The 25,898-nt window shown below is 38.3% G+C and overlaps 3 protein-coding genes across 3 annotated transcripts; 1 reads left to right on the plus strand and 2 right to left on the minus strand.

Moving 5' to 3' along the window:
• Positions 1–713: 713 nt before the first annotated feature.
• LOC122671943 (peroxidase P7-like) lies at positions 714–3,474 on the minus strand. The gene is made up of 4 exons (XM_043869436.1): positions 3,218–3,474; positions 2,201–2,392; positions 1,487–1,652; positions 714–1,362 (listed from the first exon to the last, which is right to left on the minus strand). The coding sequence occupies exons 1-4, from the start codon at positions 3,440–3,442 to the stop codon at positions 971–973; spliced, it is 975 nt and encodes a 324-aa protein (XP_043725371.1). The 5' UTR covers positions 3,443–3,474; the 3' UTR covers positions 714–970.
• An 11,031-nt stretch (positions 3,475–14,505) lies between these two features.
• LOC122670633 (peroxidase P7-like) lies at positions 14,506–16,171 on the plus strand. Its single transcript, XM_043867577.1, has 4 exons — positions 14,506–14,748; positions 14,856–15,047; positions 15,155–15,320; positions 15,722–16,171. The coding sequence occupies exons 1-4, from the start codon at positions 14,539–14,541 to the stop codon at positions 16,108–16,110; spliced, it is 957 nt and encodes a 318-aa protein (XP_043723512.1). The 5' UTR covers positions 14,506–14,538; the 3' UTR covers positions 16,111–16,171.
• Positions 16,172–22,094: 5,923 nt separating this feature from the next.
• Positions 22,095–24,127, minus strand: LOC122670780 (peroxidase P7-like). Its single transcript, XM_043867761.1, has 3 exons — positions 23,891–24,127; positions 23,312–23,506; positions 22,095–22,710 (listed from the first exon to the last, which is right to left on the minus strand). Exons 1-3 carry the CDS (start codon positions 24,110–24,112, stop codon positions 22,153–22,155), a joined length of 975 nt encoding a protein of 324 aa, XP_043723696.1. The 5' UTR covers positions 24,113–24,127; the 3' UTR covers positions 22,095–22,152.
• Positions 24,128–25,898: the final 1,771 nt, after the last annotated feature.

Genomic DNA, 25,898 nt, shown 5'->3' on the forward strand with positions numbered 1-25,898 from the left:
GTTGGAGATTTCAGCCCATGGACTGGGCCAGGCTGAGATTTTCAGGTCTGAGGTCAGTCTGGGCAGGCCTAGGTAGAGACCTTGGTCTGAACCGGGCCCATCCCAGCCTATACATAACGCGAAATGTTTTCTTTCACCCATATGAATCTACCATCATAATTACTCCCTCATATGTTTTGACAGTCTGAAATACCCTTTACTATACTGTTCGCTGGCACCCATCCAAGCACAATGTTGATCATTGGTGAAGAAATTCCTCTTTTCATACTTACACATAATTGCATCAAACACAAAGGCTGCCAGAGTCAGGGCCAACCCCTACCCAGCCCGGCCCAACCAAGGTCAATCAGAGTTGAGTTGGGTGGGCTGAACCCGACAAGTCTGGGCCTTGGCTGGACCGGTTGGGCTGGCTGAATAAGATCTAAGGTCTACTGTGTCCATTGTGGTCCATCAACTTCAACTTCAAAACTCTGGTGGCATGAAGCAGATGTGTTATAGGTGGTTAATTGGTTACCAAATTTAATAGGAAGATGTAATAGATGTACGTTGTGTTGCAAGTTTGGTACTTTCTAGAGAGGTTTGAACCCTAGACATGTTGTAATTAATTAGAGTCTAGACCTAACCTCTTCATCCTCTAACCAATGGCTACACATGTCTTTTTCAAACAAGAAAAAAAAAAAAAAGAATCCACCAATCATAACCAACTTAATTAACCACACAATCTCTTATCTTTATAGGATTAGATTAATCCCAAGCACACAATTACTTTTGGATCCCAAGTGACAGTGAGACACAAGACTTAACTCACAAGTCACAACTACAAAGCCAAAAAAAAAAAAAAAAAAACAAAAAACCAAAACCCAAGTCCCTTAAAGCTTCAAATCATCTCCTTTTTGATATCTTAAGAAAGAAAAGAGCCTAAAACTAAGTAGATAATACTCTGAATCATACAAGCAGAGACTTCATGCCCTTAGTTGGTCTTCCTGCAGTTCTTCCTAATCTCTCCACTAGAGCCAGTGAGGGGACTGATGTCTCCCATCTTGATCATGGCAGCACTGAAGTCAGAGTTGAAGGTGCTAGGGTTACTGCTGTATGACCTCACAAGGGAATCTGTGGATCCACCATTGAATAATTGCTGATCAGAGTGAAGCAGCCCTTTAGTATTAATGAGATTCTTGAAGTAGTTGTTGTCAAAAGAAGTAGGGGTTTGAATGTCTAGAGGTGCCAAATTATTGTCTCCTGACCCAGAAGGTAATGGGCAATTCCCTTTCCTTGTTTGGGCAAAGGAAGTGTCTATGTTGGTCTCATTGTATATGTGGGCTCTGAAGTTAGTACACCTTGCTTGACCAATTGTGTGGGCACCTGTTTCAATGAATAAGCCACTTGAATCATTTTTAGTTATTTGTCAATTGGGCACCTGTTTCAATGAATAAGCCACTTGAATCATTTTTAGTTATTTGAGAGAGAGAGAGAGAGAGAGAGGTACCAGATAAGGCAACCATGTCTTTGGTGGAGAGACCCACTCCTTGGAACTTAGAGATTAGGTTGCTAAGGCTTGAAGTTGGTGGAGGGATGCCATTATTTGCAGCAGATTGGCTTGCTGTCTTAGAATCTCTTCTTCCAAGTTTCACATTCCAATTAGGCCCTCCAAGCTGAAATGATCCCAAATAAATATGAGTTCCATGTGAAAGCAATGATTCTATATCAGATGTGAGTAACCCGATATGAAGGCTTAAGAAACTTGGGCATTATTGAAGTAATAATCCCACATCGGCTGTGGGCGCTCCGACTAACAAGTATAAGAGCCATAAAAAGCCATTCCACTTTGAATCAATTAGTTTTAAGATGGAACCTTAACATGGTATCAAAGTGGGTACGTTAGGGCCTTCGTCGATGATGGGCCTTGCTCCACCCACGAAGACAAAGCCCAAAAGAAGCCTGCACGTAAGGGGGAGTATTGAGGTAATAATCCCACATCGACGGTGGGTGCTCCGACTCATAAGTATAAGAGCCACAAAAGGCCACCCCACGTCAAACCAATTAGTTTTAAGACGGAAACTTAATAGACATAATCTCTTTAATGGCTAGCTTTTAAGGATGAATTCTATTCAAGTCCCAACACAAAAACCATATTATATCATACCATTATATCATTGTTGAGCTTATAAGCCAAGTGAAACATTAGTTACACACTACTTACAGTGACCACAGAGTCTCGGGCAGCAGTAGCCACGATATCAGCACAGGACACAACCCCAGGGCACACTTTCTCCACAGCAGTCTTTATATTATCAATTACATCGAATCCCCTAGCTGAATTCCGATTAGGGTTTGCATTCTTTTCTCCTGTAAAGCTTGATGTGTCATCTAACAGTATTGACCCATCACATCCCTGTGTAATACACAACATGAAAGTCCACCAAAAAGTGAGTCAGCAAGAGATAGAGAGACATGAAAAATTAAGAATTTAACCATGGAACAAGTGAAGTATAGTCTACATTAATCCACGTATTAATTAAGTGGATTATTAGTCAACCCTGAATAGTCACTATCTATCATATTATTGTGTACAACATGCATGCACAGATCGATGTATTATAATGTAGACTAATGCAATCAATTTAATTAGTCAAATTATAGGATTAATTTGTTAGATAATAATTGGGTCCTTGAAGCCTTAAAGAAAAAAATTAGAGTTATAACCCTACTTGTTGTCACCAAAGTAGGTGAGCTAAGAAGTTATATCCTTCCATGTTTTGCCTCTTGTCGTATATATACCCAATAATATTAATGCATATTTAATGCAGAAGTAAAAAAGAATTTTTAAAAAATTGAACATCATTTAGAACAATATTTCGTGTTCTATTTGAAAACCCCTTTTTACCCTACATTAAAAACTGCATTAAATAACTTTTGAGAATAAAACAAGGGACAGAAAAGTAAAGTTACAATCTTATTGTAACGAAGATTTTTCCAAAAAGTTACGACACTCTCTAATAGTAAAAGTTATAAGTTAGAAAAACATGCAACATCAAAGTTATAAGAACCTATGATGACAAGAAAAGAAAAGAAAAAAACATAATGCAATAAAATGTTTAGTTTATGTGTCTTATCTCTCTCCTCAAATTCAAAAATTTTTGAATTTTTTTTATTCTTTTCTTGCTTTCCAAACATAACCCTAAAAAATGATAGTGCAAGATAAGAGAGATGATAATACATTGACGAAGCAGTCATGGAAGAAGAGACGAACGAGAGAAGCACCCATTCGCTTCTCTTTTGATATCGCAGATTGAACGACGGATTTCACTGTAGATGCGAGTTTGGGACAAGAATTTGAGTAGAAGGTGGTGGAGAGTTGAGCAGAGGAACTCCCCACCAAAAGTAGTAGTAGTAGAAGAAGAGACATTGTTGGAGTGGCAATGAAAGAAGAAGAAGAAGCCATTGCAGTCTTGCAGTGTAAGTAAGAGACTGACTTAGTTATAAGGCCTTGAGAGATGATTGTAATGAAGGGTGTAACGTAGCTATATATAAGGTTTTGTCAAGAAGTTTGGCGCCGACGGTTCACCTAATCCCCAAGACCTTTATTGCATGGCATTTTAAAGAGTTCACATTCATGTTTGGAGTTTGGAGTTTGGAGTTTGGAATAGAAGTTGATGGAAGGAAAAAAACAAAGAAACAGAAATAAATCAGTTTGATTTGACAGATTTATCGGTTTCACACAAGACGACGAAGTCTGGTTGTTGCAGAAATAAGACTTGTGAGATGTGTTCTTACTAGTCAAAATTACATGAATCTTGTCAAACAACTTTATAAAAAGATAAGGGTAAGAAAAAATAGAAAGGGAAGAGGAAAGAAAGAAGGAAAATGAGAAGCAAAGTATGGCATGAATGTTGGAAAATACAGTAACAAAACAAGTGAGAAGTGTTTTTTACTGGAATGGAATCCTTATTTGGTACTGGGAGATTTGATCCAGACCTAAAATTCAAATGGGAATTTCTCTTTTTGGGATAGCTTTTGGTTCTCTATGGCCCATTTTGAAAGGATTTTCTATGTAAATTTAAATTTTAGGCAAGTCTCAGGTCTCCCACTCACATGTTAAGTTAATTTTAAATCTAATGGAATTGTTCACATAGAGAGAAACATATGAAAATCGATTCTAAACTTTTGAGAATAAATTAAGTACTAAGTTTCCCTTCATTCATAGAGAATGAAACTTCTCCTCCAGTGATATGACCATGTAATTGGTTAGATCTAGGATATCATTACTTTTTATGACACTTTTGGTAAATGGGTTGTTAAGGCAGCGTGATTCATCATTCATCATATCCTGTGGGAAAGAAATAAAAGATGGACTTCCTCTTTGCGTTCTATTGAACAAATCTAAGACACCATTACTTTTGTGATTAGAAATAAAACTTTGCACAAATGTGTTGTATGCCCAGATAATGTTAGCAATAAGCATTTTGCTTTCGCTTGGTATGTTCCTCTTGTTTCTTCTCCCTCTGGTTTTGGTCTATCATCTTTGCTCTATGTTGTTTCCCTCTCTGTTGTACCCCTATTTGGTTGGTTGTTTTGTCTTCTCACCCCCCCCCCCCTCTCAGGTTTTGATATATCCCTTTTGATGGGTTGTTTTGTTTTGTTTTTTTTTTTTTGATTAAGGTGCTCTCCCGTGCCTAGGGGATTTATAATTGTATGTTCTTTTATTTTTAATATATTATCCATTCACTCAATAAAATGAGTATGTGATTGTATTCTTGTGTCATCATTAACTCTCACTCCCTATTTTATATTATCAAAATTACCCCTCCCATGCTAAAGGGCCCAAACCAACGGTATTGATGCCATGACCATGGTGAAGGATTCTTCTTTCACCCAAGAAACGCGATCCGAAAATAAATAGACGATCGGAAGTACAATAAAAAAATGCTGACATTATTTCGCTTTGAAATATATTTTATATTTTCATGTGGTACAATTAGGTGGGTCATACAGAAAAATAAACTTAATCCTTCCTACGCGGGAGATTCAAAGAAATAATCTTTTACCATTTCCAATAATTATCAAACATGTTTTTTTGATAACATTTTGGCTAGAAACATTACATCATAAGAGACTGAACTTTCTCAAAACCAAGCCAAACAAGAAAAAGACTGGATAAGGAAATCATTAGATTCAACCATGTCTCTTAATGTCCAGACCATCACTACAAACTTTCCACTTTCCAGAAGAAAATTTGTATTGAGAGAAAAAGAGGGAGGGAGAGAGAGAAGCCTTAATTAAAACATTTTAACGGTCACTACTCATTAAGTCAAAGACGTAAGCTTAAAAGAGCGCCTAAGAGAAAATGATAGAGAGGGGAATGAAGACATTTTCTCTTCTTATTCCCTCTACTCTGGCTAATTCTCATCCTCATCCTCATCCAGACATCCACAGTCCCAATTCATCACGAAAAAGGGTTAATAATGTGATCATGACGGGTGATCATGGATCGATTCATGCATATACATCGGCATCATTTTTTCTTGTTTCAACTATACTAATTAATGATGGTGGGTTTCAATCACAGTTTCGTGTCAATTGCTTCAAATCCTTCTGAGAGTGGATCATCTGCACATACCAACAGGTGAATCGTACATCTCAGAGTCAATCATATTTTAATTTTGTTTTCATAAAAAATCCTTCTCCCTTTGTAAATGGCAAGAACAGGACAGGTGGTTGGCTCTCACATGTACATTCACCTGTTGATACTTGCAGAGGAACCGAACTCCAAACCCCCCCCCCCCCCCCGCCTCCCAAAAAAAAATAATAAATATATAAAATAAAATCAATAGCTAATCTTGTGTTACATGCATTTTCAAAGTCATACTAAACCTGTCCTACCTAACCAATCTTTAACGAAATATCTCTCAAGATTTTCCAAAAATGATTACTTTTGCCTTGGACCATTTCGGCCCACCGGCCCACTTTAATTGCATTGTCGGTAGGATTCTTTGCTCCTTTTTTTTCTTCTTTTGGATTTGTTTATTTATTTTTTTGTTTCCTCAAGTTGGAGCAGTTGAAGATAACGCGTATAGCCGTAGTATATACACTTTTTGGGTTCGGCTTTTCTACCCACAGGAGCCAGTCAAAGGTTTAGTGAGTTCCTTGTTGGGCCAGTCAACAGCAGCCTAGATCTAGAATCATTAGCTGGCATGGCTATTTAGGGCCCAAATGTCTCCAAATCTATAGATGGTCCAACAATTCAAGTCCAATCGAGCCCAGGCCCAACGGAATTCTCTGTTGAACAAGTCCTAGATCAAGCTTGAACACCATTCAGGCATGGCCCTAAGTTGACTTGATTGCCATATCAATTGTAAGGTATGGTAATAAGTGTGTAATAAGTGGGTTCATGTGATAAAGTGCAGCTTCTTTGGCTCTACATACGCCTGTCCTGCATTGCATTAGACCACCAAGGGTAGGGGTGTCAATTTTCAGCCCGAACTGGTTGGATTTATCGAATCCGATGTAAAAACGGACAAATCCGAACCAAACTCTTATTGGTTTGGGCTTTCATGCTAATGATAGAAAATAAAACCAAAAATTCGATAAAAGATCAAACCGAACCAGACCAAAACCAAAACCAAACAAAATCAAGATTTGTCTTTACAGATGGGTTTTGGTTTTGCCTAATATCAGGTTAAACCCGGTCAGCCCGATTGAACCGGCTAATTGACATCCTAACAAGGGGATGTTAGTGAATCCCTTTTGCACAAAGTGAAGGGCAATGTAGTCAATCCCTTGACCTTTTGGGACCTACAGAACTTGCAAAAGTATCAAATACTAGGGTTGCCTTCAATGTGACATGAAATTACAAACAAGATCTATCTCACTATTTTAACTTCAACTCCTAACAAATAATGGAAATGCCTCAAAGTCTAAAGTCACATGAAATTACAAACAAGCCATTAGTATGAATTAAAGGACTGAGTTTTCCTTCACTTTCAACTTTTTAAACCCTTTACCAAAAATAAAAATAAAATAAAAAAAACTTTTTAAACCACATATGATCAGTTTTTTTAATGAAAGAAAACTAAATTAATTAAAGAAAAAGGGAAATATCTAGATTGTCCTTTGTATACACAAAATTTTTATGACCTTAGATTGCTAGACGAGTAATCGAGGTTACCAAAAAAGTGATAGAGTTATCAAGAGGGACCAAAAAATTAATGTCATCATTTGAAAGGGAATTCCGAAAAAGGCAGAGACGTGAGTTATGCTTTAGGGTGAAGGGTGGGTTCGCCGCCCACTCTTGGCATGATGACGCCCTTAACCAATGGGCAAGTGGCATGGGGAGGGCATGGTGATCCTTTCTAAGGAGGCTGGAGAAAGACAAGCATAGCCTAAGCACCCTAGCAGCGTGCCCATACCTTTACCTATATGATTCAATAACAAAATTGAACAGGTGAAGCTACGTGTCACTATGTTTTAATATTATTATTAAGGCAAGAGAACGCTGTCTTGGGCCTCTAAAGACTGCATGTGCGTGCTGTCCAATGGGAGTACACACTCAAGCATTGACCTAGGTAGGATTTTTGCCTTTTCCATGGGGTCAGGGCGGTACAATGTCTAGACATAGCAACCATGCTGGCCATGCGACCAGATAGCATTCTTTTTCCTGGTAAACTAATAAAAATGTTAGGGATGGATGGCGCCTACCGGTTGGGCACGCCGCCAGCTCCAGGTAAGCTAGCGGTTGTGCCCAACGGGTGGGATGGGAGGGCAAGGTTTATTTCTATAGGGTTGTGGAGAGAGATAGACACAGGCTGGGCACAGCGCCAGTGTGCTCAACCTTTGCCCAGATTTAAACATACCATAACCTACAAGAGTAGGCTGGAGCAGAATGGCCATTTTGCTAGATTGGGCAAAACAGACTGTTTTAATTCTATAACGTGTGAGTCCATCGGAAGCCAAATTTTAATACATAGGTACACCTATTGTTAATGAAAACGCGTTTAAAACTCCGTTTCATTTTTTTAACCTTTTAAACACGTTTTGTCACATGCTTTTCAAACGAACGAAAAAAAAAAAAAACACAATTTTGTCTTCCACATTGTAAATACGTTTTCGTTTGTTTAAAATTAAAATAAAATGTCACGTGTATCCTATGTTAGGGCTCAACAAAAATAGCTTCACTAAGAAGTGAGGTTCTCAATTCAAAATGGACTACACTCCAACGTTAGTTCTCGAGAATCCTATGTGAGGTTCCTAATTCAAAATGGACTACAACTGTAATAGCACTCTTTTAATAAAATTTTCATTTAATAAATAAAATAACAAGAAAAAAAATTCCAAAAGCAATTCACATGCACAGAGTACAAACTAATAAAGGAGCATAAGACTCTTACTTTCATCTGACACGTGTTCTAATTAAAATATAATCTATCGAGTCAATTACTTATGTTGAAACATTCCCTATGCAAAAACTACAGGCCCTTTCATTTCTTGTTTATCCCTTATTATTATTATTATTTTTTCTTGAAATTTATAATGGGTTGTGAGATATATATGTATTAATGTTGGATGTAATAGTTATTTTGAACATTAGATGCAAATAATTATGTAATAATTTCTCAATTTATATGAGTATATTGTCTTTTTTTTTTTTGGGTCCTATTTTTTAAAAACAATGCGTTTAAAACCCATATCATTTGTTTCCGTTCGTTGTTCTCTGCCTTTTTTTACCGTTTGTTGATCGTATCATTCAACATTTTGCTCTGTTTCAAACCCATACCATAGGTCTCCGTTTTTTTGTTGTTCCCATTTTTGCTAACTACGGATAATCCCCACACAAACTCAACCTCTTATTTACATAAAAATATCCACCCACTTTGAATTGTACATATGGAGAAAACTAAGGTCAAAGAATGTTAAAAAGTCAACAGTGAGATAAAAAAAAATATGGATTGTTGACAATACATACACAAAAATCATCTATTACAAATGGATCATATGATTCAGTTTGGTCATCAAAATATACCTATATATAGCTAATCAAGATGGATCTTATCTATCCATACAATTAGAAATTCACAATAATTACATTATAAATACAATAGATACAAGTTCCAATTTGCTCTGAATTTTGGATTCATGAAACAATTACAAAATTGCATTTAATCATGAATTTAACTCCGTCCAAAGAAAAGATTTGGATACCTTTGGATTTAAAGTCATTGCTTATACACTTGATAATATCCATAATTTTACAAGAACATTCTGTAACATCACGAATGCCATCTAGCCAATATTAATTAAATGGAAGAATAAGGAGACACAATCATCTTTTTGGATAAAATTTCTTGATTAACATGAAATTTATCTATTTGCACACAAGATATAAAATTCAATGGCTCTATTAAGGTACAGTAGATGAGAGAGAGAGAGAGAGATGGGGGAAGAAAATTACTAGGATAGCATATTATGATCTAATTGGATTTGATGAAATGGATAAAGTCATATGGATGTTCGATAAATACCATTTTTTTCTTGTCTATCCGACTCAATGGCCCGTAGGCCAACTACAAGTTAAGGGGAAAGGCTAAGACAAACCAACAATCTACAACTATTACGGGGGAGAGAGGGGTGCTTTCAAGTTTCAACCCTATATAGATTTACTTATACTCTCATAATAATTACTTAGTCTATATTAACTTTTTTTTTTGGGAAAATTACATTTATCACCTTTGTAGTTTGAAAAAATTACACCGATTCCCTTCAAAATTATGCTTACCCCCTCCAAAAGGTAGGTGAATGTAATTTTGAGAAGGATCGGTGTAATTTTTTCAAACTCCAAGGGGTTTTTGTAAGTTTCTCTTCTTTTTTTTTGTTGCTCCCAATGAAGATACAACTTCCACCTCTCCTTCTCCCTTGAAAATTTTAAAGCCCCAAATTACCCCCAATATTCTCCCTTTTCATGTATTCTCCTTACAGTAGCTCACCGTCACCCTTCACCTCCCCCTACCCTGTCCTCTGCATCTCTTCCCACCACCTTTTAGATTATACTAGAATGGGAGAGAGCTCTCGAAGCAAATGTATAAGAAGCGCATCAATGAGGAGCAACGAGACCATTTTGTAGATAGGTGGCAAAGAGGTCATTTCATATGAGAGAGATGTTTCTGTACCCTCCATGGTAGGCTCGGAGAGCCTTTTCCCTAGTAGAATATAACTGTCTTCACTAAATCCAGATCCTCTACTGTCGAGCTATTCGGTAGGACCGTGCTGTTCAGGCACGATACTGTGCGTAATGACCGCCTTACCTTTACTTGGGCAAGGCGTTTGGACAGGGGTAAGGCGGACATTGCATGCAACACCATGTTTAGGCAGCACGGTCCTGCCGGGCAACTCGGCATTAGAAGATCCAAATTGGTCTTCACTTCGAGCCACCACTGAAAATTTGCTATTGAGTGAGATAAAATCCTACACATCACAGTATAGTTTGCTAGGTGCGTGATATTCCTTCCTCATTGGGGAAGATTCTCAACGAATAGGATGTCCGATTCTTCTTGGTTTGGAATAGGATTTATTTCACATTGCAAAAATCCCAACAAAGTAGGAAAACGATCCTAAATAAAGGACCAATTGGAGGTGCTGTTAGTTGTTAGGGAGAAAGATAACTCGGTGAGTATAAATGTGTGTAGGGGTGTCAATTGGGCATCAGAATCGGAAATCTGATAGGAATCGGCCTATAAAAACTAAAATCAATCCATCTAATATTTTGTCCGCTTCAAGATTTATTGATAAGTTACTGGTTCGATTATGGATCGACTGATTAAGGTATTGGTCTCCCAATGACTCTAGAATCGATAGACCAACTAGGAACTGTTGGAACCGAAAACAGTGGAAGGGAATCAAAACAAATCCATATCCTAACGTACCCTATATATTATAGAACTCTTAAGATTTTAAGTCATGAGCTAAGTGAAACCCTTAATTTTTTTTTTGTTTTTCAATTTTGACTGGTATCTCTCTGTCTCATGTACTATTTTACCAAAGATTTGACTATTAATTTAAAGATCCATTTGAGAATTCTTTCTAACTTAAGAACATACCTTAAAATAATCCTAATTTATGCGGGTGGTAGTGTTCCTATTTCATAATTGAATATAAAACAAGAGGTACTATGGACTAGTTTCGTGATTTGAGAAAAAATAATAATAGTAAGTTACATATCTCATGTGATTGAAATTAGTGTCTTATTATAATATTATTTGAATATATGTAGCACGTGTTAGGGAATCTTTTTTGTTTTAAATATTAAAATTCTCCGAACTGATTAGGAACTAGAACCGGCCCATCCATTAGTTAATGGTCCTGGATCCCAAGTTTAGAACTGATTAACTCATTGATCTAGCTTTTGGTTCTAATCCTTTAGGGCCAGAACCGTTAAAGAATCGAACCAATAGCCTTTGACACCCTTATGTGTGTGTGACTGTGGAGACCATGGTTTGAGGTATTAGTATCGAATCGGTGGATCCGACCGATTCGTATTGATATCGATGGAGACCGATACTGATTCTGTATGGATGGATCGATACAGACAGGGGTACAAATGGAAAAAAAAAACTATTTTGCTTTTATGAAAACAGAGTCGATCCAAACTGATACGTCCGATCCGCATTGATATCGGCAAAGAGCGATACCGATTACTAAAATCCTGGTGGGGTTTGGGAGATTATGTGCGTGTGTGAAGCGCAGAAGCGGAAGGAAGCTTTGGTCACCCTCAACATGATGCCATGAGGGATGACCGGTAGACATGGGTCAGTAAGCTTTCTTCTTTCTCCCAATTAGGATGACTCACCGGTGATTACCAGACTGATGGTTCGACTTCTCACCTTACCTACGCATGTGCGTGCATCAGCCATGAACGACTATAGAATACCATGCACAACCCCATTCGTCTACTCTTCTGTCCTCTCCTGTCCTCTCAATCATCGTTGCCAACAAAAAAAAAAAAAGTCCAATTTAATAATTAAATAAAATGAGATAATAATTGTGGACTTTATGATTTTGCCTGTTGCTTTCAATTATAGCTTTTAGTTTTCGAGTGATCGATCCATGCTGTTAAGATACGGTGAGACGTGTAATGACCGTCTTACCCTTATTTGAATCAGATACTTGAGTAGGGGTAAGGTGGTCATTGCATGTTTTATCGTGCCTTGGCAGCACAGTCTTATCGAACAACTCGACAATAACAGATCCAAATTGATCCATGCTTGCTATAACATACCTCAATTAAATGTAGATTTTTCTTTCTCTCTCATCAAAAAGGACATTGAATGAGTCTCCCAAGCATGCATGGCCCTCTAACAGTTTGATTTGAAACACTTGCATGTAGACGAAAGCCAATAATTGAATTGCCGGACCTAACCTAAATATTTTACAGAGACTCTTATCATTTTACAAAATAATTACTCGATCTCGTACTTGGGCTATGTTTGGCTGGCGAGAAAGGAAAAGAAATTACATAATAAAAAAAAATCACAGTGAGTTAATGATTGATTTAGGTGTCTTTCAATAACTTTATGCTTTGCACACTATACTTTTGCTTCTTTTTTTTTTTATCCGATCTCGATATAGCTTTGATTTTGGTTCTTTAGGGGAAACCTTGCCAACCTGATTTGGTTCCAAGGAGAAGGTGTTGTTAGGATATAAATTTTCTGTGCTTTAAGTTTTCTTGGACTTCTAAGACCAACAGTTTTTAAACAATGAGAGAAGGTCATGGAAAATGAATCCAACTATCCACATGGGGACAGGTGGGGATAGATCTGACCCCTCTATAGGACATAGGTCCCACATCTTAGAGGAGGATCCCACACTCCCATGGAGGGTTCAGATCTATCACCACCCATCCCCATGAAAAATGATCTGAAGAGAGATTCCACTGCATCAAAAACAAAAAAAAACAAAAACAGAAGAAAAGAAAAGGTCTACTTATTCTACTCGATAAAACATATTAGACAAGAAGAAATGACCTTTCCTAGATTAGGCGGCGAATCCTCATTGTGTACTATCTAGCCATTGATTTCCGTCTCTGTCTTACCAAGATTAATAAATTTATCTCTCTTTGCAATTTCAATTTTCTTTTTTTTTCTTTTGTTGGCTTCCAAAAATATGCCTGACCCGAGGGATAAGAATCTAAAGATCACCGTCTCACCGATAGTCCCATCAATGATGGTTTCGTTTGTTTTTAAAGAAAATGTTTTTTTTCTCTTACTTTTTTTGTGAATACAAATTTTAATAAGCCCAAAGAAGAAAAAACTTAAGCGAGGATGGGCAGACCAAAGGATGAAACATAAAACCTTACACAAGCTTAAAACTACAAATACAAAACAAAGATGAACAACAAAAAATGTTCTAAAAGGGCACTATGGACAGGGATGGGGAATCTTGTTGTACGATGTTTTGTATTTCTTCACTTGGTTTGTGGGTTGATTTCGAAGGGCCGATAAAGACATGGGTATTTCGATAAAATTCCTATATAAGGTTTCCCTATAAATATGTAGCGAGGGTTTTTTCTCTGTTTCACAATCTGAGAGAGATGCGAAGACGAGCGGTTATAACCCTATTCTCCATTTATAGCAAAATAGATCTCATCTCACCGTAGACATATACAATCTTGTTGAACTACGCAAATATTTGTGTTCATTATATGATTATTGTTTGTAATTTCCATTCTTTATTGCATAATGTCCACAAATCTCAATTAAAAGGTTTCAAGAGGAAACAATCATATGCCTCTCTCTCTATATATTTTTCATAAACACACAAAAACAAAAAGAAGGCAACTATTCCATGACGCAATTGCCGCCATAATAGGGCTGTATTTTTTTCTTCATTCAACCATTTAAAAATATATTTGTTCTGTTTTGCAGAATGTTTAAATATGTTTTTTTGTTATGCTCTTTATAAATCAACATCAAATTTCTAGAAACTTTTTTTTGTAAGGAGCTAATGGATATTCTCATTAGTTTACACTAAAATTTAAATTCTCACCGAGTCATGTCGGCCGCCTGAACTGTTCTAATAATCTAAGAGTGCTATGCTAGCTACAAGTAACAGGATCCTCTACTCACACAGGCAGGGGCGCAATGACCGCCGTATCCCCACCTGGGCAGGTGCTTGGGCAATGGGTAGGGCGGTCATTGCCCCTGCCTGTGTGAGGAAGCACAACAGGCGGGACGGGCAGCGGTAGTAGAGGATCTAAATTGCAAGTAACAGCAATACAGATTTTCTACGGTGCCCTTCCCGTAGTAGCCTGTGCGGTCTAGACAGAGCGTCGCACCTTACCCCTGTTCGGACAAGGAGTTCAGGCAAGGGTAAGGCGGACATTGCACGCGGCGCTCTGTCTGGGCTGCACAGGCATCTCCCTTTATACTGTACTCTCTTAATCTATTTGTAGCAGCCCATTTCAGTTGTTCCTGAGAATTTGTATTGATGCCCCCCCACCTCCCCTGCTCCTCCCTTTCTTAGAATCTGTTTCATTCATCAAAGAGCTAAACCATGGCTTCTTCTTACAACTTATTCTGTTTAACCCTTATTATTGCAAGTGTTTGCACTGTGGCACATTGCAAGCTTTCCCCCAATTACTACTCATCAAAGTGCCCAAAATCACTATCTATAGTGAAATCAAGTGTAATTGCTGCTATTAAGAAGGAGACACGAATTGGTGCTTCATTACTTCGATTACATTTCCATGATTGCTTTGTAAATGTGAGTTCCCCTTGCTCCTCTACTCTTTTAATTAAACTTGTGTTTGCTTCTTAAAACTCATCTTTTTAAGTGGTATAAGCTTTTGTACTATGTATGGTGATCATCAGGGCTGTGATGGATCAGTACTCTTGGATGACACCGCCAAATTCACCGGCGAAAAAATGGCTGCCCCAAACAATAACTCAGCTCGAGGCTTCAATGTAGTCGACAAAATCAAAGCTAATTTGGAGAAAGAGTGCCCTGGAGTTGTGTCTTGTGCTGATATTCTTGCTTTGGCTGCTCGTGATTCTGTTGAATATGTGAGTCAGACACACATCAAGCACTTGTAACAGGTCCTAATTGAGATTTTCTCACTCTAAACTAAAAGGGTCATCGATCTCTTATTATAATTTCATGATAATTGCAGCTGGGTGGCCCTTCATGGACTGTTGGACTAGGAAGGAGGGATTCTACAACAGCAAGCATTGCTGCAGCCAATGCCAGCATCCCTGCACCATCTTTGAACCTGAGTGCTATTATATCTAAATTTAAGGCACAAGGATTGTCTGTTAAAGACATGGTGGCTCTTGCAGGTAGGTTTGGTTTATTTCTCAGCTAAATTAAAGAGGATCTTTATCCCCTCCAGTTCCCTGCGCGGCCTAGTTCCCCAGTGCCCCTAACAAGGAGGGCGCAATGCAATGACCACCCTACCCCTGCCCGGGTGAGGTCTACCCCCTTATTAGAGGTACTGGGGAATTGGGCCGGGTAGGGAACTGAAGGAGATATAGGTTCATCTGTAAATAATGTACTTGTTTACGTTGTCCTTCCCTAAACGTTCGAGTTTTCAGTAAGGTAAAACAACAATAATAAACATGGTATTAGAACAGAGAAGTCAGATGTTTGATTCCTGAAAAGTGCATCAGAAGAGTTTTCTCGACATTTCTTTTCCCTCGGTATCATAATGTATACGTTTGATGTTTTGGATTGCTTGTAGGTTCACACACCATTGGTTTCGCTAGGTGCGTCCAATTCCGAAGCCGAATCTATAACGACTCGAATATTGATGCTTCGTTTGCTAAGTCATTGAAGAGCAAATGCCCCAAGAGCGGTAGCGATAACAACCTCGCGAAACTTGATGCTGTAAGCCAAACACATTTCGATAATTTCTATTATAAGAACTTATTGGAAAAAAAGGGGCTGCTTCATTCAGACCAGGAGCTATACAAAGGAAGTTCAAAAACAGATTATCTGGTTAGAAGATATGTGAGTAAACCTTCTGAGTTCTTCAGTGACTTTGCTGAGTCTATGATTAAGATGGGTAAAATTAAAGTTCTTACAGGAAGTAAGGGAGAGGTTAGAATCAATTGTAGAAAGGTGAACTAAGGGGGACCATATGTAGAAGGGATATTGATCTATTAAAGTATGTTATGAACCTATGATAGTAGATATTTTCTCAAAATGAAACATTGGGAAAGAGAAAAAAAATGTCGGTTGGATTGCTTCCTCCATTATTGGATAAGTAATAATGTATGAATGGTTGTGCTTTTCTTATTTTCTGTAGTGTAATTCTTTTATGTTTCAAATCTATTTTGTATGTCCGAATTGGTATGATTTCTATTTCAATTCATGCACGGTGTGATTTCTATTTTAGAAGTTGTTTGGTTTGATTTATGCACCTTATTTTAATGAAATATAAATCGAATTTCATTAAAATAGATGAGTAACTCTTTCAATTTGGAAATTGAAATTGCATTCACTCTCTCTTTAATAAACACATAGTTAATTTGATGGGCAAAACAGTAATTTCATGTTAAATACAAAACATTGTCATTCTTCTTTCCTCGATGTAGGGGTGTCAATTGGTCCGGTTCTAGGCTGTCGGTCAGGTTCTCTAGCGGTTCCGGCTCTAAGATGTCAAGACCAGATCCGGACCAATAAGCTCACCGGTTCCAAATCTGAGATCCAGGACCATTAAGTAATGGGTGGTCTGGTTCCAGTTCCTAAGCGGGTCCAAACATTATTATAATGTAGAGCCCAAAACAAGGACAATGTGAGTTACTCTAGAAAAACAGTAGACGTTCCAATGTGTCAATGCATATATTATCGTCTCATGCGAACAGATATGTTAGACTTGAACTAATTTTGATGTCTATAATTTTCACACAATTCCTCATTAGACTTTGTTTATGCACACAGAGAGAGAGAGAGAGAGAGAGAGAGAGAGAGAGAGAGAGAGAGAGAGAGAGAGAGATATAACAAACTATTATAATAATTCACCATCTGTCATCACCAATTTGGTGATTCTTAAATAAAGATTTTTATTGAAATAATAATCTGTACATTGCAATTGTTAGGTATGAGTGGAGATAATACAAAAAAACACAGTTTTTGAAGTTGTTTTTCTTTTGTATGACATCATTTGTCAGATTTTATCAGATGATAATTCAGTCTTGGTCATTTCTTCCGGTTCTAACGGTTCCTTAACGATTCCTGAGACCAAATCAGATCCGGACCAATAACCTATCACTAAGACCAGATCCAGACCAATAAGCTATTGGATGGATCGGTTCCGATCCAAAATTGACACCACTACCCCGATGGTCTCACCATGCATGCACCACCACCATCCCCTTATCATCCCTGCCACCACCAGCCTCTTCAAAATCTATTCTCAGAAATAAAACTACCAAATGGATTTCTTATTTTTGAAATATTTCAGACTATTCTTAACAAAAATCTATTTATTGGCTATTTTAAAAACAATCTGAAATTAAAATAGAAATAATTCCAAACCCATGCCTTAGTTAAAATTTCTTATTTCATAGCTCAATTATTAGACGTAATTTTTTATTCAGCAATCCCAACCTTCCGATTAAACTTTAGATTCATTTTTAACTCCCACACCTTATTATTCATTGTCACAAATAATCTTCTTGGGTTTAATAAGAGGGTCTTCACCATGGGTGAAAGAAAAACTCGTCCTAAACATCTTTCACTGAAGAAACAATAAAAAATGATTTTACCGAAGAACAGTGTTCTCAGAACAGGAGAATTACCAAACAGAACCTAATTGACCGACAATTCTGTGAACACAGTCTCCATGTCCATTTATACATTGGTAAAAAGTGATTGACAGATTCAATGGGATTACATTCTTCTCTTGTTTTCAAAGGTTTTTTTGGCTGTTTCCAAGAGTGATGTAAAAGTAATGTTTTTTAACTTTATATCAATCAGACAGGGACTGCTCTCTATTCCCATTTAATTGATAATAGACAAAGATAGAGGCGTAGAGCATCCAGCTTGCAACGACATTTCTGATGTGACACCAAACATGCCACCCCCCCCTCCCCTCAATAATCAAACACGTCATACCATCCATGCCTTTTTGGTTTATAGGGACCTTATGTCATAGTAGGGTTAAGGCAGTGTAAGAATCCAAACAAACAATACACAATACCAGAAATATAACATGATTTAATAAGATTGTCTACGTCCATCTCAGAGAATTAAAGATTTTACATTAAACATGAAAAACTTTTTATGGGAACAGATGTCGAGACATCAAAATATATACATACGTATTAATACGTCACCTTCCATGTGATGGAACTCTTGACCCATAAAATCCCATCACAAACTGCAACCACACCCTAAATAAGTCAACTAGGTGGGCATTCACTGTCTAGTGGATTCCCCGAACTAGGGTTGCAATAGGGTTAGGTCGGGTCGGGTCTTTTAAAATCCTAGTCCAACCCTGAGTCCCCTTAGCTGGACCCAAGCCCAACCCGACTCTGACTCAGTGCCAATAAAATCCAACCATGACCCGCCCTCAGGGTTAGGCTGGGCAGACCTTGATTGACCCTAATCATGGGGGAGGGGGGTGGAAGGGAGATATGCATGGGCTGGCCAGACTGGGAAGAAGAAGAAGAAAGAAGAAAAATAAAGAACAAGAAGAAGAAGACAGGGTCGGGTTAGGCCGGGCCAGGCTCAGCCCAAGGCCTTAACCTTGACTTGAAAAAAAATACACTTGGTATCAAGGGGTAGGGGCCCCAACTATCAACAATGTATAAACTGTTGATAGTTGGGGCCCCTACCCCTTGATATGGTTCTGATGAAAATCATACCAGGGGTATCCAAGCCCTAACTCAGGGCCAGAAATCCTAACCCTGACCCGCCCTCAAGGCCAAGGTATCTCAATCTAGGCCCTGTTCAAGCTCAGGGTGGACTAGGACAAAGCTCGGGCCGTCCGATTCAAACTTACACCCCTAGGCCGAACCTTGGATGGGAGACTCACTGATTGAGTTTGAAATGTGAAACCACTTAAGCCGTGCCTAGCATGCTCTACTTCAACCTAAGTTTTACCTTAGCCAAAAAAAAAAAAAAAAAAAAAAATACATGTACCCCTTAAAATGCACCCAATATTTCTCATGCCCCTTAAGTTTCTGATAAGTCCACACGCGCCCCTTAAAAATTCCACATATCACCCCTATTTTATCCCCTAAAGCCATTTAAATCCACACCGTTAATTTTAGGGGTTAAATGCTAAAAACTTTTTCTTTGACCAAACTATCCTTTCTTCTACCACCCTGTAATTCTTCTTCTTTTACATACCACCACCACCACCCACCATTGCCGCAGCCACCACCACCACCATTAACACCAACACCGCCGTGCAGGTCCATCCCACACCATCCTCTTCCCCGTGCGATCCCTAAACTTCCCAAAACCTGCAACTCATCTCTCACAGGGTACCCTCTTCCGTAGGGCTTTGAGAAAGAAAGGGGTTAGAACCACCAAAGGTACAACCATGCCAAACCAAAACCAAAAGGGAAAGGAAACGCTTGAACTCAGGGTCAAGATCCCGTTCCAGAGCTTCGTTCCTAGGGGCAAAAATGGTGATGTTGTGCTTACCCACTGCCTCCTCTAATGACTGCAAGAGAAAAGATTTCTCTACGAGTTCAGCAAGTTCCGGGTAATGTGAGTTGAGGAGAGCAACGAGGACTGAATTGGAATTGATTTGGCCTGAAATCGACGAATTTAATGGCTTTGCCCCAGTAGTTTCCTGCAATGCGGCACAAAATCCAGCCACGGATACAAAATAAAACATGAAGAATAACCTAGTAACGCCATAGACTCTCAAATCCATGGTGACTGAGAGAAACGAGAGGAAATTAGTCGCAGAGATGCAAGAAGAGAATGCAATCAAGAGTTTAACCAACAAAAAATAATAATAAAAAACCAGAGCTTTAAGATGGATAATTGAATAACCCAGAAACCTGAAAATCTAATTGAAGACTCAAATCAATCAGCTTCAGAGAAATTTCATGTTTCGGGTAAAACCGGAAATCAGGTTAAAATAAAAAACCTTAATGCATAAAAACCTCCCACCTAATCAGGACTAAGAGTTTCCGCTATTGGAGCTTCAAAGGTCCTTATCTTTGATGGGAACCCGGAATTTATTTTTCAAAATTGGAACAAATCTTCCCTGCTTCAGCAAGAATAATCTTAAGTCTGCTTGAATCTGTAATTAATTTTGCTTAAAGCAACACAACAGACCCATTAATGGAAGCAGAGCTTTGAGTCCTGTGCGGAAGCAGAAGCACAATGGGCTTGTTGGATTCATGGATGAGTTGCGCTAATTTGTTTTGGCTTCATGGGAGAAACGGAGAAAGGGGAAAGGGAGAAAGGGAAGGTTGTTTTGGGTATTTAATTTTTTCAACATTTGTCATTTTTGTTTTTTAACTTAAGGGCATTTTTGTAATTATGCACATCAAGGGTATAACTGTACATTATCTTCTTCAAAATCTAATATATTATTATTTACCGTCTACAATTATTCAATTAACGGCATGGACTTAAATGACTTTAGGTTGAAAAGTAGGGAGTGTACATGAAATTTTGAGGGAATGCGTATGAACTTGTCGGAAGCTTAAGGGAGCATGAAGAATATTGGATTCATTTTAGGGGGTATGCGTATTTAACCCTTTTTGTTTTGAGGGTAATGGATTAGACCAATTCTTAGAGGAAAGGGAATAAAGATGAAGTGGTTAAGCAATATATAACCACTAGCTAGAGTCAATTAAGTTCTTATATTTATCAATAAATAACCACTAAAGTCAAATTAAGTATAGTATATGATGTAACAAAATCCATTCTTGTCCCGACCAATATAACCAATTTTAACTACTCTCTATTAGAATATGACAGATGAGTACTACTTAATCAACATATATAGTATAAATATATATCCCTTAATTATCTTCTTTATTTGGTGATATTTGTCAAAGCAATGATAGAAAAAACCTTTAGAAAAATCCTGATGAAGTCCCCAATTTCTTGGCCTGTGCATGTCCCGCTGAGCCACCTTTGTAAATTCCGCAGGTATCCCATGCATGGTTGGGAGGACAGGTTGCTTAAACATTCTAAGTCAAGATGTTGGGGTTTGAAAGTAATGAAGCTTAATAGTCTATATAAGAGGAGTCCCTTGACCGTTGTTTTCGAATGGGCGTGAGAGGAGAGAGAGGATATGCAAAAAAGAATGAAAAACGAACGGTATGGATTTTAAACGTTTATATTTCAAAAATAAAGGCACTATTCTCATATAAATTGAGGAATCCTCATTTGAAATACATGCTTCTATTTTTGGTATTCGTGTATTGACCTTGAGTTGAAAGTGATACATATCATGAAAAATGTAGCCCTTCGAATCATTTTTACGTCGGTGAAAAAATCAGGCTGATCAGAGTTTTGGAGAGAGAAATATGGTCAGTTAAGTCCAAGGTCTTAAAAAATGCCAAAAAAACAGTGTTTAAAATGAAAGGGCTTGCCGTTTGCCATTTTTTACCATATATTTACCAAACATACGGCAAAACGTGTTTAAAACAGAGTTTTAAACGCGTTTTTGCTAACAGTGCTTACAACCTCTTAACAACCCTTCAAAATCAACCCACTAATAGGCTGAACCCTTCCGGTGCTGTGAAGGAAAACTTTCTCCGTAATGGTCCATATAAAAAAAATGGAGGAAGTTTCTAAGATTGATGGAGTAAGAAAAGAAGAGTAATTATAGTAGTTGGATAGGACATGAGGGGTATTTCGGAAACTTCGTTCAATAGGATTATTTGGAGTTCCATCCAATCGACAATGTATTAATAAAAAATAGTTAAAATTTGGCAAATTAGATGAATATATACTCTCAAACTTCTTATTGATCAACTTCATCCATGTGTAATTCACGTTGATTTTAATAAAATTTCTCATTATTTCTATCCAAAAAACCACTTTTTATTGATCAAGGATTCTTTAATTTGTCCCATTAACAATTTCTTTATTATCAATCATTCTAATTATGGTATCTATTGGATAACCCATTTATTACAAACCAAAAAATACAGAAATTAAGGAGATGAGGGAGGGCTCTTTCTTGCTTTAGCTGTTCACCTTCCTACAGTTCACCCTAATTTGGCCCTTCTTTCCAGTCAAAGGGTTAATGTTTCCCATCTTAATCATAGACTTGGCAAAATCAGCATAGAAAGTCTTGGAATCTGAGCTATAGCTCTTTACTAATGCATCAATGGTACCAGAGCCACCACTATACAGTGCTTGATCTGAGTGTAGGAGTCCCCTTCTCTTTACCAAGTTTTGGAAATACTGTGTATCAAATTGTGAAGCTGTAGGGTCTATCGGAGCACGGTTATCGTCACCGCCGGAGGGCGGGCAAGTCGACTTCCGTGCACTGGCAAAGTTGGGATCAATGTTGGTCTCATTGTAGAGATGGTTTTTGAAGAGACTACACTTTGCAAAGCCAATGGTGTGTGCCCCAGAGAGTGCAACCAAATCTTTAGTGTCTAGCCCTTGTTTCTTGAAGTTGCTGATGAGGGCAGAGAGGTCCAATGCTGGTGAAGGGATGTCATTGTTTGCAGTCGTCCGGCTTGCTGTAGTTGAGTCTCTCCTCCCTAGCTGCACATCCCATGTTGGGCCTCCAAGCTGTTTGAGCAACCAACATCAATTATATAACAACAACGATTAATTAGCGAAAAAATATGGCGAAAGTTTTTCTTCACCGTGGTTGATGAGAATCTAGCCATTGGGGGTTATTATTATTCCCTCGGAAAAATTTGCCGCTACCCACGTTATAGGAACTTTCCTATTACCCGAGCTCGCAACCAAAGAAGTGGAATAATTCACTTTCCCTATGGGTTCACAAATACTAAAATCTATTCTCTCAATCCGAGTGGGGATCTTTATCCCCTCAATTTTCCTGCTACTCAATTTCCTCAATTCCATCTAATAGGAGGACAGAAATGATTACCCTACTCCCTGTCCAAACACGTTATCCGGAGTTGAGATCCACCTCCCTCTATTAGAGAGGGAATTGAGGAAATTGATCGGCAGCCAAATTGAGGTGATATTTTTCTTCCGGATAGTAGCAAAATTTTGTCTTATTATATTAAGCTTGAAATGCCTTTGGCATTATTCTAAATGTCACATCAACTATCTTAGACGATTAAGAGATTCATTCTTCACCATAGGTGAAAGAAAGCTCGGTCTTTAGATAATTAATATTGGGGAATAGAGAGTTACTAACCGCAACTACAGAGTCTCGGGCTACAACAGCCAAGATATCGGCACATGATATAATGGAGCTTCCACAGACTTTGTCAACTTTGGATTTAATTTTATCAATAACATCAAATCCTCTGGTAGAGTTAACATTGGGGAAGGCATTCTTCTCACTATCAATGTTAGCCGAGTCGTCTAGAAGGAGTGAACCATCACAGCCCTACAAAGATCATAATTATAGTCAGTAATTGATATACAAACATAAGGGAAAAAGAAAAAGAAGGTTGCTTGGAATGGTAGAGCGTGCGCTCCAATTGGTCCCCACGTTAGTGCAAAAGCCACGCAATCAAGTAGCATTCTCTTTCCCTAAACATAATTAGGGAGAAACACATAAGAGTAGGCTCAATTTGGTTCTCCTCCGTGGTGGGAGCTGGAGGGTCCAGCACAGCAAAACAAGGGTGGTTTTGATCATTTCACATATGGGATCAAGTGGGCTCCTTATGAAATGACCAAACCCCCTCCCTTCTTTTTGGGTGTTTTTGTTGGACTCCCACCACGGCTGGAGGAGATCGAGCCAGATCGATCTGAGTAGGCTAAAGCTTACATTGACGAAGCAGTCATGGAAATGGAGACGGAGCAAGGAAGCACCCATGCGACTCTCTTGGTTCACTGCAGCCTTCACCACTCCATTAATGGTGGACAAAGCCTTAGGACACACTTTATCATAGAAAGTAGTGGAGAGAGTTGCAGAGTAAGCTCTGTTTGGTAGAGCAAGGAAAACAATGATCATGAAGAGATGGAGATATAAGGAGGCAAATGCAGCCATGTCTTCTGTTGAGTTTGAAGTCTACACTCTAATAAATATGAGTTGTGTACCCCTTAGGCATGGACGACATTGGTATTTATAGTTTTTATAGATTGAGTGTGAGAGAGACAAACAAGGGTTGGGCTTTGGGAGTTTGGTAGAGAATATCAAAGAACTTTACTTGCAGAGAACAACTACTGCGTAGAAGTTTATTACAGGGCGGCTCTAAAAAGTGAAACCAACCACTCCAAGAATATGACCTGAACGATGTACACTTTAAATGAACCACTCTTTATTGTTTTAATGGGTCACTGTTTTCATGGGTTTAGAAGTAGGGGGTATCAAACCCTAGTCCGAACCCACAAACTGGACCGGACCAACTGAAATTAAGCCTATTGGATTGGTTTCAGTTAGGGTTTTATGACACCAAACCTAAATTGGACCGCACCGAAATTGTTAAGAAACTAAAGCGACCTTAGAAAATCAGATCAAAATTGAATCCAAACTGATGTAGACCAATAAGAAATCGATACCTATGATTGGTGAAGCCTGATTTCGGTTCAGAAAGTGCATTTGGGATCTTTTGGAGGGCTTTTTTCGACCTCGAAACGACCTTGGATGGCCTAAAAAAGGCATATGTCATTGCCAAAGGTGGTGTGTAATGTTGGGCTCGACGAGACTTCCGAATCGATATGTTTTAAGACATGTGTTATGTTTTAGTCCGATCCTGTCCGCTTTGACATTTCTGTACTTTCTCGGGTTAGGACTTTTCTATAAAGTGTTCTTATCTCTTTGAGAGGTATGTGAGTAAAATCTGAGGGTTTATAATATTTTCAGAGATATAATGAAAATTCATTTTGTTGCTCGAGTGTGGACGTAGCTTCCTATCCTGAGGGTGAACCACATAAATCTTCTGTGTTGTGTGTTGTTTCTTTTTTTTTTTTTTATAATAAAAAGACTATTTTTTATAATAAAAAGACTATTTTTTCCATACTACATATTTACATGGTAAACCAAACCCAAATTGATGCCGAACCAATAACAAATAGATAAGAGAAATCGAAACTGGTGCATCCTTATTGGATTGGTTTTGGACGCACTCATTTTCATACTGAAACCGGTGAAACCAAACCAAAACCGGTCCAAAGTTACCGATTGACACCCCTAGCTTAGAAATGTAGAACTACAAAAATAATGACTGAGATGCATGGGCTATCCAACCCCCACCCTCCAGCTGCTCCTAATAAAATAACTAATAATTCTGATAAAATTAAAGAGAGAGAGAGAGAGAGGGAGAGAGAGAGAGAGTGTACTAGACTAGATTTGTGGTCGAGAACAAAGAATGGTCAAAGTTCAAACAGGGCTGCCCAGCAGGATATGCAAGTACACTTTCAATTAATAAAACTAATAAAATCAAGGTTGCGTAAGTAAAATGACGATTAGGACATCACAGTTGTAATTATGGGTAAGAGTTTGGCAACTGAGACTAAGAATTTTTTTCCTCTCCTGTCCGCTCACATGGGGTGCGAAATGATGACTTAATTTCGCCCGGGCAGTGTGTTCGGGTAGGAGGTTAGGTCGTCATTTTACACCCCCATGTGAGGGGATAGCACGGTCCTGTCCGAGCAACGAACATGAGAGGATAACGATTCCTAAGAATAATGGTCCACTAATAAATCAATTGAATCGGTTGACTTCAGTTGCGTCAACTTGGAATCGATCGAGGCTGATTTAGAATATACCCGATTCCTTTCATAACTGAGTCCAACCAACTTAAACCAACTCAAACAATGTCCGGCTAATTTCA

The sequence above is a fragment of the Telopea speciosissima genome, chromosome 8, assembly GCF_018873765.1.
Source record: "Telopea speciosissima isolate NSW1024214 ecotype Mountain lineage chromosome 8, Tspe_v1, whole genome shotgun sequence".
Taxonomy (NCBI): domain Eukaryota; kingdom Viridiplantae; phylum Streptophyta; class Magnoliopsida; order Proteales; family Proteaceae; genus Telopea; species Telopea speciosissima.